The sequence below is a fragment of the Ochotona princeps genome, chromosome X (genome assembly GCF_030435755.1).
Source record: "Ochotona princeps isolate mOchPri1 chromosome X, mOchPri1.hap1, whole genome shotgun sequence".
Lineage (NCBI taxonomy): Eukaryota > Metazoa > Chordata > Mammalia > Lagomorpha > Ochotonidae > Ochotona > Ochotona princeps.
Window position 1 is genome coordinate 73,446,132 of NC_080865.1, and position 18,730 is coordinate 73,464,861.

Sequence of the window (18,730 nt, forward strand, 5' to 3'; positions counted from 1 at the left end):
TTTAAAATAGTTGAACATGTTGTGCTAATTTCACCTCAATAAAAGAAAATGAGAGGAAGTTTGAAAATGAAGGAGCTTTTCACTTTCCCGTGCACTGTGCACCATGCTCACAGAACCTTCCCTAGTTTAGCCAAAGGATGTCATCTCACTTTCCTAGCCTAGAGCTAAGTGTTAACAATTTCTGTTTGACCTCCAAGGCTGTAGATTCTTCTGGAATGATACAAACTCATGTGGGGAGGGGGGGGTGACAGGACTGATTAGCACTGTTTTCCCATGGGAGCAAATCTGCTCTATTTGAACAACTGGACTGACGTCGTGTTTCCCCTTTAAATCTCAGGATTCCTGACTATTATGGACCACAAAATAACACTAGGCAAGATAAACAAGAACTGATTGACTAACCGGGCATGACTTAATGTACACGGGTCACTATGGTTACTCACCTCTGCCTCTGACTACAATTCTGGGAAGGAGGCCATTATTAAGGTCTGTGCCAACGGGATCGGCAACGGCTCTCTGCAGAGTTCCTGGAATTCATTTGAATATTCGAAGTAGAGAAAGTTTAGGAAAATGTTTGCATTACTCACAGCAGCACTGTGCTTCAAAAAGATGGAGATTTCCCACACTTGCCAGTCTAAGACACCCCTTCTACTCTGCCAGATTGTGTAAGAGTGGGAAATATGATCATCCCATCCAGCTGTCTGCCCACCCCCATCTCCCATGCTGGTAAACACAAATTGGCTTACATATGTTAACACATATGGTAACCTTGGTGCATTCTAGACTTAGATGGAAATCGAACTTTCCCGACAAGTATCTAAACCTCCTGGTTTCAAAGCTGCCTGATGTTCAGGCAGTAGCTGCAACTCTCAGTGGCTTCCTGTCTATTAAAACATGATTTAAACATTCTATTGTGTACCAGTTTTGCTTCCTGTTTGACAATATTCCCAAATTTAATACTGTCTTCCTGCCCTTTCTGCGTAGCAGGTGATTCAGAAAGTTACTCTGATTTCCCTTCTCACATGGTTTAACCCTTCCTCTCCTTCCTTTCCTTCTGCCTCGTATGAGGGTATTTTTTCCCCCAAGGAGTAATTGTTCAACAAGGAAGCACACTATAAACTTCCTTTTGTTCTGATGGGCAGCCTCTTAGAGCACAGCTTTCAGTCACCAAATGCCATTATGCCTGTCCATAAATCTATTTAAAGAGGGTACTGCAGAAACTTGGTGAAAACTCAAGTTGTCTTTTTAAAATTTAAAATTATTAATTTTTAAAAATAAAATAAGCTTTTGCTTCAAAGAACGTTTGAAATGCATGTGTATATTGTTTGAATGTGCACATTTTTCTATGAGCATTTAGGAGTTTCCTTGTACTGCTTAACTTCTCTCCCAGCCACCATGCACATTCTTGTTAGGGAACATGATAGCCATGTTGTGAGAGTAGAAACAATCTCCTCCTCCCCTAAGCAAATCGTGATCCTTGCCCAGTGTGGGATGGCTTCTGGTACTGACGTAATGGAGGGCCAAAGACAATCCCTTCCTCAACAGGGCCAGCTACAACTGTATTCTAATGGCATTTTGAGGTGGGTATCATTTAGTGAGAACGTGTAAAGACAGATTAGTATTACTTGGACCTCCAACTGGAAAGAAACATAGATGCTGCACATACTTCCTAGTTCAGAGTGAATCTTTAGTTTGTCTTTCAAAACTACATTGTGAAACCAAGCATAGTGCCATCCGTTGGGGGCAGACACTCCAGAAATATTGGTGAATCACATTGAGCCTGACATTTTGGAGGAAAAGGAAAAATAAAAACAAAAACAAAGCAAGCTATAATTTCATCAAATGATGGCTTCCCAAATTATCTTAAAATAAGTTAGCATGTTGGGCCTCCAACAGCTGTTTTCAGATTGTCTTGTGGTATCCTGGGGTTTTGATGAAAATGTAACACAAACAGTAAAAAAAAGTTACGTTTGTATGTTTAATTTTTTTAACATTTTGTTTTAGATTTATCTGAAGGGCAGAGTAACAGAGACAGGGAGAGACAAAGCTCTTCCATCTGCTCTTTCACTCCCGCAAATGGCTGTGATGGCTAGGGCTAGGCAAGACTGAAGTCAGGAGCCAGGAACTCCCTCTGGGTCTCCCAGATGGATGTGCGACAGGCCTGAGGCATTAGGGCATTTTATGCTGCTGTCCCAGGTATGCTAGCACAGAGCTTGATCAAAAGTGGAGCAGCTGGAACTTCACCTGCTGCCCATAGGGGATACCTACAGGGCAGGTGGTAGATTAACCCACTGTACCACTACCTATGTGACTTTTTAAACTGCAATAAAACCTAAAACAAACACACACATACTGTGTTTATCATCTGGAATGGCAGCTAAAGACCACCACTGGATTAATGAATCAGCAAGTATACTCAGACATTTTTGTTCAGACTGCAGGAGAGAGGTGTCTACTGCGTAGCTTCTTGTAAGCCTAATATTTCATTGGCTCAGAAAGTTATTACACTGGGACTTTGAAATACAGGCCTATACAAAGAGTGTTCAAAATTTTTATGGAAAATGCATAACGTTAAAAAAACTGCTGGGATCTAAGACATTTTTTGCAGTAAAATAAACTTACGCTTAATTCAGTTTTCCCACAAACTTTGTGAAGTTCCCTTGTATTCACCCACTTCCACAGAATTATACAAACAAGTGACCCTCTTCTCTGTGCAAATCAAGGCTTCATTGCTGCTGGGCAGCCAGAACAAATGATAAAAACAGTGCAGAAAACAAGTTCAACTGGCATCCATTTTTCCAATTAGAAACTTGTATGGTTATCCAAACAGCTTCATATGTGCATAGTGTTATAGCTGGTATACATTTTACGTTACAGCAAACAAATACTACTTCTAGTCTCATATTTTTAACACAATGGTGCCACCTAAGATTTTGAATAAAAGACAAAGAGCTGCTTCCACCATGGAGGGGGACTAATAGGTGAACAAATGGCCTGTCCCTTGTGACTTGGACGTTTCCTTTTGGAACAGCCCTGTGAGCTCAAGGACACCATGGCAGCTGGTGAACAGCAAGGCTTGTCACAGAGCCACCACCCAGCTGCATGATCCATCCAGACTTAGCAGGAGCTGCATCGTACCCCTCTCGAACCAAGTAATTATCTGTCATAAGAGAAGTCTGCAAGTTCTGGTCTGCGTTTCTTCTTTGGGCGGGTCTATTTAAACACTCTGAGAGATGCAGTCAACACCTGCCAAACATAATACAGTAGCTACTTTCTGTGGCTTCAGTTACCCAGTCAAGTGCATTCCAAAAATGGAGAACTCCAGAAATAAACAATTCCTAAGTTTTAAATGGTGTGCCATTCTGAGTAGCATGATGAAATCTCACACCATCCCTCTCTGTTCCACCCAGGACATGAATCATCCCTTTGTCTGCATATGCACATTATATAGGCTCCCAGGCCATTAGTTCCTTACTAGCCGGCTCAGTTAGGATCTAGATTGCTGTGGGTTTCTGATGCTTGTGCTCAGGCAACCTTAGTTTGGCTTAACAATGGTCTTGAAACGCAATATTAATGACACTGCAATCTTAATAATATACTGTTAAGACCTATTTTGTGATGAACGATTATTGTTAATCTCTTAATATATGCAAATTCAAACATAGCTATTAATATAAAGGAAAACAACACAGCCTATATAGGGTACCATAGTATCTCTGGTTTCAGGCATTCACTAGAGATTTGGAAATACATTCCCCTTGTATACGTGGAGGGGATACATTATTGTACTCGGGGAAGTCATTTTAAAAGGTGGCTTTTATTAAAGTTCTTGGGATAAGGAAGTAGACTGGTTTCAGAATAGTGCTTGGTATCTAAGGCAATTTCCTTCAATTCTTGAAAGATTTCTTCAGCAGGCTCAGGGTGTGGAGCACAAGAGCCTGTCCTGTAGGGCTGCAGATGTTAAAGAAGGCCTTTAAATATATCCACCAACATTACACCCAGGGCTTGCCTCAGCTGCACCATCCCCCATCATCTCCTCCTATAGGTGAAAAGCCTAGGCAAACAGATGGGAAACTGCTGTCAGAGTTTAAGCCACACCCACAACCTGTCTTGGCTCACACACTTGGAGCTGCAGCCAAGTGGGAGAAGCCAGTCTTGAGTGGGCTGCCCTTCACTGGATTTCCTGGCTGGCAGCTCAGAATCCTGGTGTGATTTCTGCACAGCAGACTTGCTCCTAGCTCACACCCCTTGGAGATGATAGTATTTCTCATCCACAAAGAGGAACTGCCTCGTCCCACGCAGCCATGCTTATCCTCTGAAGCAGCAGAGCTATTTAAAAAGTGTTCAATGGGCCATGAAATCTAAAGAGAAAATGCTTAAACTCTGGGAAGAATTTAGGTAGGTGGAGTGTGATTACTGAAGTTGAAATTTGTCCAGACCATTGAGTTAACCACTAATGCTATAAAAAAAAAGAATGCTGTGGGCTCATTAAATTATTTCATTGCACCTGAAACTATTAATATTGCCTAAATCATTAAAAAAATCTTACGTCCCATTAAGCACAAATGATGAAAATGGGTAAACCCTGAACAGATGGCTGCTTTAATGGAGCACTATTCGAAAACCACAATAGTTGTCTAGGATCTGCATTGGCAGTTTTTAGCCGCTGAGACTGACACAAACACACATCATAAAATTCACATGGCACCAGGGCTTTGGAGAGATGCAACAGAAAATTTTCTTCCATACATTCAACTAGGAACTAAATCTGAAGTGCACATATGGAATCTGAGACAGCAAATTATTTCAAAAGAGCCAGAGGTATTTCCACAATGTCCAAGGTAGCCTTTCCCATAGACAAAGACTTCAGGCAGCAGCTGACAGCAGTAGTCCCCTCCCCCAATTCCCAGGCTCCTTTCTTGCTGCACGCTCTCATCTGGCCCTTGAAAGTTAGTAGCACCAGTTGCCCTATTCTAAATGCAGGCATTTGCCCCAGGCTCATATTGAGTGTCCCAATCTGGAACTGGAAATGGGACTGGGAAGTAGCAAGTTTAAGTGCATGGAATGCCTACTATATGGCTGAGTAGAAACAAGCTCTGGGTAGCCACATCTTGGTCATTTTCTAGATTCTTTCCTGAATGAGAATATGGCCAAATCTTGATAGCAAAAGGAAAGGCTCTCACCTTATCTCATGGTTTCTCTGGGGAGCACTGATAGTGTCCCAACTGGCTCACAAAGATAAATGCCCACTAGCCGCTAAGTGACTGAAAGGCATCTAGAGTGAACTAACACATGGCTAAGCTGCCACCAGAATTCAATTCTTGGCACTTGCCTTGACCTGTGGCCAGATCAAACTGTCCAAATACAGGCCAAACCACATCACCAAGCCAGGATTCGGTGTGAGATAAAGGGATGACATCAGCACATCACATGGGAGCACCTGCAGCCATGTGCCATCTCCTACAGGATAATTTGAAAATAAATCACCATCAGTTCCTAACTGTGTTACTTCAGAGTCTTCAACTGTTAGCCTTTCAGAAGTACCACCGAGATGAAGATCCCAGGATGAGGCAAGTTAAAGAAAGAAACAGCAAATGACCAATCAGTTTTAACATTTTATTGGGTAAATGATTTTAAAGGTAATAACAATAGTGTCAAAACTACTACAATATCTTTCCACAGCCATACCTTACAGACCCAAATAAACCTTCTTTTACTCTTTTTGTTCATTTTCTAATATTTTAAAGCCATACATGTCATATAAAATGCCCATGTCCAATAGTTTCTTCAAACTATTTAAGCAATTCAACGTGGAAGGAAAAAGGAGCTAGTGATACTGGAAGGGGTTTCAGGTAATCCGTGATATTTTACTGTAATCAAAAACAGGTTACTAAGAAAGAAGGAAAAGAAGAGCTACTCCAGGTAGCTTTTTGCTCATTACAAGTCTCACCATTGGATCACCAAAAACTCATTATGCTGGTGACAGATTCAAAGTAACTTTGGGGAACATATAAAACACTAAAATAACTTAGAAACTAGTTCCAAATATTTTAAAAGTAATCGACTTTGATATACAAAAGCAGTCCAGGGTGGTTACAAAAGTTTATTTTCTCAGTGCGTCTATGTACCAGCACACTTACTGGGTCCAGAGCAAAATAAAAGATTCATTTTCTTCTGAAACAGTAATAAAAAACAAGAAAAACATATCTTTGTATATAAAGAATCAATGCTGGTCTTTAGAATAATGTTTTCAGAAACCCTTAAATCGAGAGGCACACAATGGGTTTCCACTTTTAAAAAATAAAAGGAAAGTCACCAGTTTATTTAAATGGAAGAGGTGCTCACACCCCTCAAATAAACTTAATTCAATTTAACATCACTAGCAAAAATCACTTAGAAACTGTACAAAAATAAAAAAGTTAACACATTTAATCCTGCAAGTTTTTTGTAAGGACTGGAAGGCAGGCTTTTGGAGCAGCATTTGGGCATGGCTGGGGGCTTCTTTGGTTTGATCTAACACACGTAAGAGATGGAACCTATTCCAGATAACAGTTTCAAATTTCCTGCACATTTGAAGACAAGAAAATAGGCCAGTATACAAACTTCTGGTGTGCTGGGCCTCAGGACTGTATACTCTGGACTGAAAAATCTTAAAACTGCCTTAAGTTGGGCTGGGGGAAAAGGGCAAGCCTTGCACTTCCTCCATCAATGTCACCAACCTCTCACGGTGGGGGGAGATGGAGAGGGGAGTAGCACGTGCTCGTGCAGTCAGAAGGCCACTTGAGGGGGGGAGGGCATGTGTGTGTGCTGGGGTTGGGGAGGAATTGTTCTTTTAGAATCTGGTACCTGGCTGACCTTGTTTACGAACAAGAAAACCCTTCCAGAAATGGAAGCCTTTGCTACATACCAAAGTAAAATACAAATACGTACTATTTTCCAAGAGGAAAAAATACCCAGTTGCATTTGAAAACAGAAAACTTAAATGGAACTGATCAACATTTAAAGGGGGCTATGTAAACTTTGTGCTACTCAAATGAAGTTCAAGTATTACTTCTGAGCTGTTCAAAGATCACTGAACTTATACAATATTCTGGTGCTGAGTGTAATTCACATTTGTGTTTCTGAACAAATAAATCACAAATGGCTAGAACACAACCTGTGCAATTAGAATCTTCGGCAGAGTTAAAGACACATGCTACATATTTCAACATGTTCAAAGTTAATTCAAACCACATATTTAACAGCTTTGTAATACATGACAAAGGTGAAAAGGTGTAGCATTTGTTTGAAGCACACCATTACAGTTTGTATAACACCCTTTACACTACAAAGTCTTGTAATCAACAGCTACTTAGAGACAAAAATGCACTGTGCATTAACTTGAATACAAAAGGAGACAAACTATCCTTTTTCCCCAAGCCATGGTGGGAAATATTGCTGACCTCGTCCTTTGAAGCCTGCAGGATGGTTATATCTTCAGTATAACATTATTACACTGGTAAGAAAATCTGTATAACATCTGCATATATCAAGAATTTATAAAAATCTGATATGATTTTAGAGTCCGCATGACCAGTCACGTGACCTGCTCAAGACTGATTAGCACCGTTAAATACATAAGCACACACATATGTATGTATGTATCTGTAAGTATATGCATACACACACATATATGCATGTAATAGATCTTTTCTTTAAAAAAAAAAAAAACAAAAAAAGTCTAACCATAAGCTCATCCAGGACGAGGAGCCTGTTGAACTGATGAGATGATGGACATGATGGATTTCATAACAATATTGGTCTATTTTGTCTATCTTCAGTTTGGGTGTTTTTTTTGTATTTTTTTTCTTTTCTTTATTTCTTTTTTTTTTTCTTTTTTTTTTTTTTTTTTTGCAGCAGATAATATCATTTAACTTGTGCTCAGTTTCCCTATAAGGGCAAAAAGTTTCCATCAAGTAGCCATTTGTTTTTTGTTTGTCTGCTTGTTTAAACTGAAAGACTAATCTGCTTCAAAATACTCCCAAGCAGAAATGACAGGACTCAAATCCCTTTCCAAAATCCAACAGCGAACTTTTTCTGACTCACCTCTCAGCTCAATGGAAGTGGCTACCTAGATCGCATTTCAGGCTAGCAATTGGCTTCTTAGTTAAGGCATCACAACTGAAAAGTAGATATTTCAACAATGGATGCTGTGGATGAAGGGATACCAACAAACATCTAAGGACTCGCATCAAATGCTGTAGCAGTCTGCTCTGTCCCAGTGGCAAGCAGAAGGTCGCGTAGCCAATATCACAGACTAGAAAGGAATTTTTGAATTCTGAACTAGCAATCTGTCACTTGTCACAGCAACTATATACATAAGCTATATCAATTTGATATTCAGTGACATTTCTTAGTTTTATACTATTCATTCTGTAGCATACTTTAATTCATCACTTGATATATTGTTCTCCTTTTTAAAATGTATGCATTTCCCCCAAGCATATATATTTATTACCATACAATGAAAAAATCATCTTTCTCTATAATCATCTATTATTTTTTCCCGGGGAAATACATACAGACCGTCTCTATTGGCATCAGTTAAGTTCTCTTCAGATGCACCATGGGAAGCCTAGCCCTGCCAATGAGCTGGGCTCTACCAATAGCATATCTGAATGCCAACTCTATTTTTACAGCTCTAACACAACATGCTAAACACATGGTAAACATGACTCAATCAAAAATCTGTAGTGCAGAAAGAGATTCAAACTATTTTATAGTATCTCTGAAACTAGTAATATTATCCCCATGATAAACATATCTGAAATCACAGCATATATGAATTTATATTGTATTACACTATCTCTATCATATTCTTGGATGGCAGCTGAAACTGTCTCTGGCCAATTATGATTTATTGAAACCTAAAGCTAGCAAATTTAAATTAATATAAAATAGACAAATGTCTCTTTTTGGTTATTTGCTCAAAATAATTTTCTCCATCTTAAAAAAATACTTAAGAGTAAGGAATTTGTCTAATCTGTTGTTTCACATATAGAAACAATAAGCCTTTTACAAGAATAGTTCTCTAAATTGCCTTTTTCGTACCCCTCTTAATTCCATTAATAGTATTCTCAAAGGCACTAAATTCTTTATCTGCTCACTTCCTAATATTTGCTGTCCTTCAAAATGATTTCTGTAGCCTATTTGACTGGTAGCTTGTATTGTCTTCAAAGAGTGTTTCAGTTCATAAAATAGTTTTATAAAGTGATGAGGCAGTCTCTCCTTTCTATGATAACCAGCACAATAGGCCAAGAGGATTTTTCATTCTCTGTGACAAGGCCTATCAAGGACCTCTGAATTTTGACTATTCATATGTTTTAACCACGGGAAAAGCACATACCTACAAAGTAAAGACCCCAAAACTAAGATATCTTAGCAAAGTGAATTTAGACAAAATTAAGAGTAATATACAAATACCTGAATTTGATATGAATGATTCCCAAATTCTGCTATCAAAAAATAACTATATAACTCAGGAAGGCTAAACACAAACCTAAATACAATCCTTAAAACTGCATGCTTTCTTCCATCCACAGTCCAAAGGAGGAAGGAAGGAAGGAAGGGATGGAGGGAGGGAGGAGGGGAGACAGGGACAGAAACCTGACTCAGAAAGCAAAGCAAAAGTCTATATAATATTGTAAGGAAAGAAAACCCCAAAAGTTATATATGCTGCAAAAAAAAATCAATGATCTGAAATAATAAAACATGATCTTAAATGCCAATTTCTATCCGTTACCATGATGATCTTAACTATGTCAAAGCTTCACCACGGCAACGGAAACTATCATCATAAAATGGTACAGTAAAAGAGATAGCTAGACCAAGAAGGTGTAGGGTCTCCTGGGAAGAGGTCTGCAGAGAGGCCCAGTGACTGGCTGTGCGGCTCAGTGTCAGGAATAATGGTTGTATGGTGGAAGGGGATGCCCAATACCATTTTGGAAGTGATGATGCTGGCGATGAGCAAGGTATTCAGCATAGCTCAAGGTCATCTTTTCACTACGGTACCTGGAAGAAAGTCAAGGAAGGGAAAACTTAACATTAAGAAATAGGTGATATTCCACGGTTAAGGTGAGGAAGGAGCTTAGAGATAATTTTACAGATCAGGAAAAGGCTCAAAGGGAAGCAGTAACTTGGTCAAGGTCACACTGGTAGTATCAGAGAGCTAGGCCACAAAACTAATATCAGAATTCAGGAATCCAAACTCCGAGTCCATTCCTTTTTCCTCTCTACCATTCCCTGTTTAAATATTTCTTCTAGAAACTTTATTGCTCTGTTAGCCCTGCTTTGCTAAGAGGGAGAAGCAGGGAAGAGCCAACTTTTACTATCATGTATACAACTAATTTTTTCAGATACCTTCCATTTCTCCTCCCTTTACCATTCCCTCTGCTGTTCACACATCTACTTAGATCTAGTGGTTAAGCAGCAAGCACCACAGTTCCTCAATCCTGGTGTCCTGAACCCTCCATCTTCCCTGTGTCTAGTTTCTTCCCATTGTTAGACTTCTCAAAAGGGTGATGTACATTTTCTACCTTTTCTATTTTTTTTTTAAGATTTATTATTATTATTGGAAAGCCGGATATACAGAGAGGAGGAGAGACAGACAGGAAGATCTTCCATCCGATGATTCACTCCCCAAGTGAGCCGCAACGGGCCGGTGCTGCACCAATCCGAAGCCGGGAACCAGGAACCTCTTCCAGGTCTCCCACGCGGGTGCAGGGTCCCAATGCATTGGGCCGTCCTCAACTGCTTTCCCAGGACACAAGCAGGGAGCTGGATGGGAAGTGGAGCCGCCGGGATTAGAACCGGTGCCCATATGGGATCCCGGGGGCGTTCAAGGCGAGGACTTTAGCCACTAGGCCACGCCGCCGGGCCCCCTTTTCTATTTTACACTATTCCTTGATTACTGCTCCTTGGCAACCATTTCCTCTGTCATGTGTAGATTGTTCTATCAGAAGGAAGCCCCGGATTCTCCTTGATCTTTTTGATGGCGCTGCCACTCACCATTCCCTTTCTGAAGCTCCCTCGTCCCAAGTGTTCTTTTTCAAGTTTTAAAACAATATTCATTTATTTTTTTAAAGATTTATTTATGTTTATTGAAGAGTCAGATATACAGCAAAGAGGAGAGACAAAAAGGAAGATCTTCCATCTGATGATTTACTTCCCTAGTGACTGCAATGGCCAGAGCTGAGCTGATCCAAAGCCAGGAGCTTCTTCCAGGTCTCCCACGCGGGTGCAGGGTCCCAAGGCGTTGGGCCATCCTCGACTGCTTTCCCAGGCCACAAGCAGGGAGCTGGATGGGAAACGGGGCTGCCGGGATTAAAACCGGCATCCATATGGGATCCCAGTGCGTGAAAGGCGAGGACTTTAGCCGATAGACTACTGCCCCAGGCCCTTAACTTTGAAAATGTCTGTTATATAGATAAGGTGATTGCAACCGATGTGGGGCTCCAAGTGGGATGGAGAGGGATGGGGAAGGGATGCCCATGTATTCTATACCTCCATGAACTCCAGCTTCTCCTCTGCCTCTCAGATGATTCATCTTTTTCACTGCTCCTCCTATCCATGCCTCTGGGTTTTCCTGTTTTTTTTTTTTTTCTTAGTTCTTTATCCTAAGTCATGTCAATGAACTCTCTCCTTACTGCTTCAAATATGACCCCTTTACAGATGATCTTCAAGTATCATTTCTAGCTGTGATCTCTAGAGACATGCATCTTCTGTAACTTACCAGATTGTTCTATACAGAATTTCCAGGAACCCCTTATAATCCAGAACCAATGCATGCAGCTGACTTTGCTCATGCGGTTTTCATATTGGCTAAAGGCGCAACCTTGGTCCTTTTATCTAAACTAAAGCCTTGATTTCCTTACTGCCAAATAATGACTGAATCCTTTCATTTCTTCCATGTTTTCATATCTGTCCCCACCTTTCTTGCTACGTCACTGCCACAGCTCCCCTTGAAAGCTCTATTGTTCCTTTGGTCTGCTGTCACAGATTCTTAGATAACAGCAACACTTCTTAACTTATTTTCCTCTTTCCAATTCAACCTTACACATCTCAAGTTCAGGTGATTAAAACCCTTCAGTGGTTATCAACTGCCTATAAAATCAGGTCCAAATTTCTTAGCCTGGAATGTGAGATCCTCCAGAGTCTAACACAACCTACTTTCTGGTCCATATTTACTTTTAGTGACCACCATTTCATTGTACGCTGAAAGCCAAGCCAAATCACACTGTTCTGCATGCCTCAGGATTTACTTTTTAGTTTACCACCTGCATGCTTTGAAACTCACAAGATCCTCCTGAAGGAAATCACTGGCTTCTTTAACTCTACATTTTATCCACTCTTTAAGCCCAACCCTAAACTGAAACGCCAAACTAACCTCCTCTTTGAAACTTCCTATTACCCACCTACCCCACCACCTTGTGGAGTTCCTCTTTCTCTATTTTATGATCTTATATCATCCACAATGTTCTGTTTTAGATCAATAATTATCTTTCCCCATATGCTTGGCTTTTCTGTGAGCTCAAAGAGAGTAGTAATTTTGGGGGCCATTTTCAAATGTGCAACTTCCCTGAGCTTCCAGTTTTAGGCTATACACATTCAGTGCCATTCTATGGAATTGAAACAACTCATTTTCATAAAATTTTTGATATTTTCCTTTTTAAATATGCATCCATATTACTCGATGCCAAAATTTATTTAGTATTTCAGTTCAGCTCCTTTGTGTTTTACACTTCATCTTAGCCAAAAGGCCGAGAAGTGATCAGTTGTGTTTTACAGGAAGTTTTCATGGTAGACTTCAATCACTGGCAACATTCTAAGGTAAAAAATCAAATATGAGGACTGTGATCAGAATCCTGTGGTCAAAAACCAGCTAATAGCTGCTGTGGGTACTTTCTCTAGTAAACAGTCTAACTTCTCAGATGGCTTGCCTGTATAAAGCAAAGTAATCACACACAGCTCAGGATGTGAAGGATGGGCATACAGCTTTTACCACCAAGCAGAGTTCCATCCCATCTACCCTTAGTATGGCTCTTCCATTATTATTTCCACTATTTCAGAAAAGAGAAGAAGCAAGTTGGTTAAACAGAAACCAGACCAAACATTTCATTCACGTTGCAATATAACGGTTAGCTTTGTGTTGGAGAATGCCTTCTATACCTGGTCAGTTTTATGGTTTTCCTGAATTCATTAGTTATCGGAGCCTTGTATCCTCCTTTCCTCAGTAAGGAGTCTATGGTCTGAATATGGTCCCATCCTGTAGAGAGCCAAGCCAATAAAATTCCAGTTAAGCACATGCAATAAGTACTTTTGGCTAAATACAAAATGTCTTTGCAGAGATCAGCTATTATTGTCACCAAATAGCATCAACTTCTTTGGTCCTAAAAACACTCATACAAAAGAGCTAAGAAACTGCATAGAAACTGGATCATCACCACACACTTTAAATTTTAGCTAATGATACCAGCTTTTTAAAAATTTCAACCACATATTTGAAGTCAAGGAGTCTAAGAGCCTGTCAGAAACTGCTCAGTCACAAATCTAACAAATCACAACCACTGTCCTTTCCTCCAACACTGGCATATTTAAAAGGAAGGAAAACCTATATCTGACCATGACAAAAATGGCAGAAGTTAGGATTCCCATACCCCCTCATGGTAATTGTTATTTGTAATAATATCATCTCTAATCAACTGAGCATACTTGTGTGCAATATTCAAAGGCATTTTTATTGATTCTGATATGGATGGCATACATACATAAATATGAGACCCTCTATCTCTTAACATATGTTTCATGAATTCAATGACATGACAAGATTAAGGCAATGCACATAAAATCTAATATTCTTACATGGAAGTTTGATGACCTTATATTTTGTTGTTCTGTATCTCCCATGTGTATGAACATACATGGGGGAAATAAATGATGCTTTATCCTGATAATAAAAATCTCTACAAAAATCACAAGACTTATTTAATGAATGTAAAACTATATTTTAAGTGTGTAATGAGGACAAAATACTACAGAGTGAAAGGCTATTTTCTGTGTAGATTGTAATGGTCTGTACTGTGTGTAATACAGGGAAATGTTGATTAGGAAGCACAAACTAATCTTATAAAACACTACATATATTCATAATGCTCCCAATCTTAATGAGAAGTCTATCATACTTGTATTAGCAGAACTGGATAATGGAAACCACCTAAGAATGAAACCTTTGATATTGACCATGACAGTGAACTATATGACTATCAAGCAAAAGACTTCTTTTACCACAAGGCTAAAGCACAGTGGAATATGGGGAAATGACAATTGAAGGTAGTAACTGTTGCCCAAAAGAAAACACAATTTTTATTAATCTCTTTTTTAAAAAAATACTTCTGTGCTTATGCTATCCAATTTCACAGCAGAAATTCAACTTCTGTGTAATTCACCAACTTGATATAGACATTGCAGTGGCAGTGATGGAAATTCATTCCTTATAATTTGACATCAATCAATTATAAAACATAACTGCAAGGTCAGATGTCACACTTCAATTTGTGTACTTGTTTAAATTCTTCACCAGATCATATGAAATAAAGTACAACAATGACCTTGCTCCTTTGCAACCTCCGGTAGGTAGGTGGCGGTGCGTTTTGATCCTTTTTCATTGATGAATTCTATTCTAATGCCATGTACACCCACCTGAAAGAAATTGGCAGTTTTATTAGTACAGTCTTCTTCACAAAAACAGAAAGAAATGGTTATAACTGAGCTTTTGAGAGAATTCAGTTCTTCGTTTCCCTTTTAGAAGGGCATATCAGTTTTCTCTTTTCATTGATGATCACTGTGATGGACATGGAAAACGAAAATTTTGATATGTGTGTGCCCAACATGCATTGGGCTGTGCTATTCCATTTAGAAGACTTGAACCACTCTGCCGTTGCACATAGGATAGGACAGTTTAGGGCAAGAACCTTGTCCCCATTCCCGAACTGCAGCTTATAACCGTAAGGGTCTAGAAGAAGGAAACTGCCTTCAGAGATAGATAACCAACATTCTGTTTTGCAAGGACAATCATCACTTCAGAATGAGTTCCAAAACATCTAGTGCTGACACCTTCCCAAACTGCCTAATTCCTTTCAACCTTGAATTACATGTATTCAGGAAAACAACCAGAGGAGATGGAAAAAAGATGGAAACAACCAGTATAGATAGTATTTTTAAAACAAAACAACAACAAAAAACACAACCATATTATGACTTCCTATAGGCCAGTGGCACTGCCTCCCAGTCCATCTTCATAGTTGTCCTTATACAGTATTGTTCCACTTAAGAGCAATAAAGACTTCAAACCTCTTTGGAGTAGGGCATCTTCACAGTTTCTCTGTATCCTAGCCCAACAACTTTACACAAAACAGGCTTTTGGTGATACACTAAAAAAGATAGTATTCTAAATAAATGTAAGCAGTTTCTAGTTTTTTTTTAACGATACATTTTTTAATTTCAATAGGGTTCAGTTAAAAGGAACCTATCCTGTTTCTTCATGTCTCATCTACAATAGTGCATTCCATATGATGAAAATCATTACATCTTTTTAACTCTGCAACAGCGATAATAAAAACCAACTTTCAAAAGCGTAACAATCCATGTCATTCTCCCAAAGCTGTGGTTGACTTGGTTCCAAAGTGGCGTGTCAGGCTGGCCAGATACTGGAGGGCGCATGTAAGATCAGGGGAACATTATTACCCATGATGGAGGCATCTTTTCAGAGACAGTGAGTAACATCACAGACATTTATTCTACCTGTATAGATGTATGGGTGTATGGGTGTTGAAGAGGAAATGGTACAAATGAAAACCTCTTTTACATCTCCTGCCCTCAGCTTAAAATTTTCCAATTTTTCAGGAATTAAAAGGTCTTCTGGGAAATCCATTTAGTTCTTTCCCCAGGCCTTCACACACCCATCCCTTGAAACCTATCAAGTCTTCTGAACAGTTTCTGTTTTTTATTAAAGCATATCTCTATGGCTATTTCTCCTATCTAATAGCAGTATTCTTATGAATGTACTTCTACTAAAAATACAAGAGCACAGCTGTTTAATGATGAACACAATAAGGTCTCCCTGTACCCTGTAGGAAATGACTGTAGGCAGCTGAGAAGACATATGAGTGCTTACTCTCAGGCATTTTCAGGATAAAGGAGATCTACTAATCTCTTCATGCCTGACATAGCACTGAGACAACGACAAATTCCAACATTTTCTGTATACTGACTTCTTTTTTTTTATTTATTTTTAATTAATATTTAGCATTATGTGACAGTTTCATAGGCTTTGGGAATCCACCTCCCCCTCCTCCCTGGTGGATTCCTCCACCTTGATGCAGCATTACAGTTCAAATTCAATCAAGATTCTTTCCTTGCAAACATATATTAAGCATGGAGTCCAGCTACTTATTGTCCAGATGGGTTGAACAGTTTCTTGGGGAGACCATTTCTGGTCCGAAATCAGAGCTGGTATAATATCATCACAGTCAATTAAGAGTCCCAATATAACATCAACAGCAATTTGCAATATTATGGAATTGACATGGTTTTGAGTAACCAGTATGTTAAAAAAAAAACAAAAAACAAAAATCAAAGAACAAAATAACAAAAAACAAGTCCTAACCACAACCTATGATTAGCTCATTGACATCTCAATTTTAGTTTATATACAGGACCGGACCGGCTGCTATATACCTTGAAAAGGCTATAGGGTACCATTCAGCTGTCTCATGTCTATTTCATTTTAGTATTTAGCTATTTGTTGTGTTGAAGTATAATTTTGTTGATCTTGGCAGATTTTGGGATAATCTAGACTGGCTTGTAACTCTAACAAGATATTTGTCGACATTTAATGTGCAGAACATTTTTTTGGGGGGGGGGGTGTGCAGGAAAATCCTCAACACCATGGTGAGGAGTGACTAATCTTTGTGTCCCACCCAGCAAGGCATGAGCCAATCCATGCCAGCTCTTTCCTGTATACTGACTTCTTGATCAGTGACTTTGCATTTTTTTCTTCAGCAATATTAGATTCTTCATAATTTGTTTTTAAAAATACACAGTATAAGTAATTTATGTTCCATCATTCAGTGAAGGGAATTTTGAATCTTTAATTTTATTTATCAAAGCTGCCATGCTAAAATTGAAAAGAACTTATGTGTTTATTAAGGTGTCCATTCAAAACTATGAGAGAATGTCTTCTTACCTGAGAGATAAAAGTGTCAGATGAAATCAGTGATATTTTAATAAGCATGAGGGGATGGAAGTTGAAAACAGTTGATCAGAATTTCAGGAGGTTTAATGCTTTAGCCAAGTGTAACTTGAGAAAAGAATAGCTCCCTGGGTGATTTTTATTCTAATTGAACCAGATCACTTCTAATAACATTTCTAGTTCTGAAAGAAAAATTTGGCTACACATTGAAAAAAAGTGATTTAAGCAAATGGGTGTAATTTAGACACATAAGTCCTTTCTTCATAGTAGCACATTCTGTGTTCTCCAACAAAAATGTCAGAGATTTTAAAGCCTTATAATTTAACAATTAAAGAGGTTAGGACTAATTGTATGGTATGTGAAAATCTGAATAAAGCTGTTTATATGAGGTTAGACCAAAATCAAAGAACATGTTGGTTAAAATAAAATTTACTCATGAATAACATTGCTTCATTTACTTTTGTACTCTGAGAAGGCTCCAGCATCAACTTTGATTAAAGAAAAAACTTAAAAATTTCCTAGTTTGATTTAGTGCCACATTTGACTTTTAATTCTTTTCTGAATTCCTATGGTTAAGAACAATTAAAAGTGCTGTAAATTGAACTGCAAGTATAGAGATTTTAAAGTGAATCCTTTGTGAGAAATAAATTTGTTCATAGGTCAAAAGTCTCCTCCTCTAAGCTATAAAGCCCAAATAAGAGTGACTCATTTTTTTTTCCTGCTGGCAGAATCAAGAGAAAGGTAATAATGTTCTTAGCAGAATGAAAGCATAAAAGCTTTTTGTCACCTGTTGAGCAACAGCATTTTATTGCTCCGAGAATCACAGATGCCACCCAACAGTCATACCACACAATCAAAACAGGAGAAGGGGAAATGGCACACTGTGGAGAATGACCAATTCTGGTCAACCTGTGGGAACCACTGGCTTTTAAAATTAAGTTATTTCCACTGAGATGAGCACCCCATATTGTTTCAGGGAGGCACTGGTCACAGATACAGCTCCAAAACGGAACCCTCATGCGTAACAACTGAGTCCTCTGGCACATGGACTGAAGAATCCCTCAGCCTAAGGGCCACAGCAACCCCAGCTGTCAGCTCGGTAACAGATGAGCTAGCTAGGGAGCTGGTATTTCCTAAAGTAGACCTGCTCTACAACTCTATCTTTAAAGTCTTTTAGCTTTGAACATGGATACAGAGACAGTATCTGAGAAAATTGTGTCACCACACATATTCCTAACAAAGTTTACCACTGTCCAAAGTATAGCCAAGTGAGAAATAACTGCAGACCTGCAAAGCTAGCCTTATGATGGAATCTACAGGTCGTTTTCAAAATGATTAGAAGGTCTAAGAAAAAAGGGTGCATCCACGTGAGAATATCCTTTTAATCGAGACTGTACTTTTGCTAAGCAAAGCTATAAATCAACTGGAATGGTAGTAAATTAA

General features: G+C 39.0%; 1 protein-coding gene across 4 annotated transcripts in view; it reads right to left on the reverse strand.

Moving 5' to 3' along the window:
* Positions 1-2,604: 2,604 nt before the first annotated feature.
* AMMECR1 (AMMECR nuclear protein 1) overlaps positions 2,605-18,730 on the reverse strand; it is a 121,895-nt gene continuing 105,769 nt past the window's right edge. The window contains exons 4-8 of one of the 4 annotated variants that reach the window (XR_009244593.1): positions 14,646-14,736; positions 13,207-13,303; positions 9,977-10,050; positions 8,086-8,160; positions 2,605-2,732 (exon numbers count right to left, since the gene is read on the reverse strand). Coding sequence is in view for 2 of the 4 variants with exons in the window: in XM_004590187.2 (XP_004590244.2) it covers positions 9,936-10,050; positions 13,207-13,303; positions 14,646-14,736 (303 nt within the window). In the remaining 2 variants the exon portion in view is untranslated. Of the gene's footprint in view, positions 2,733-5,602; positions 10,051-13,206; positions 13,304-14,645; positions 14,737-18,730 lie in introns of those variants that run through there. The other 3 variants (XR_009244592.1, XM_058659112.1, XM_004590187.2) reach the window with 3 other exon arrangements.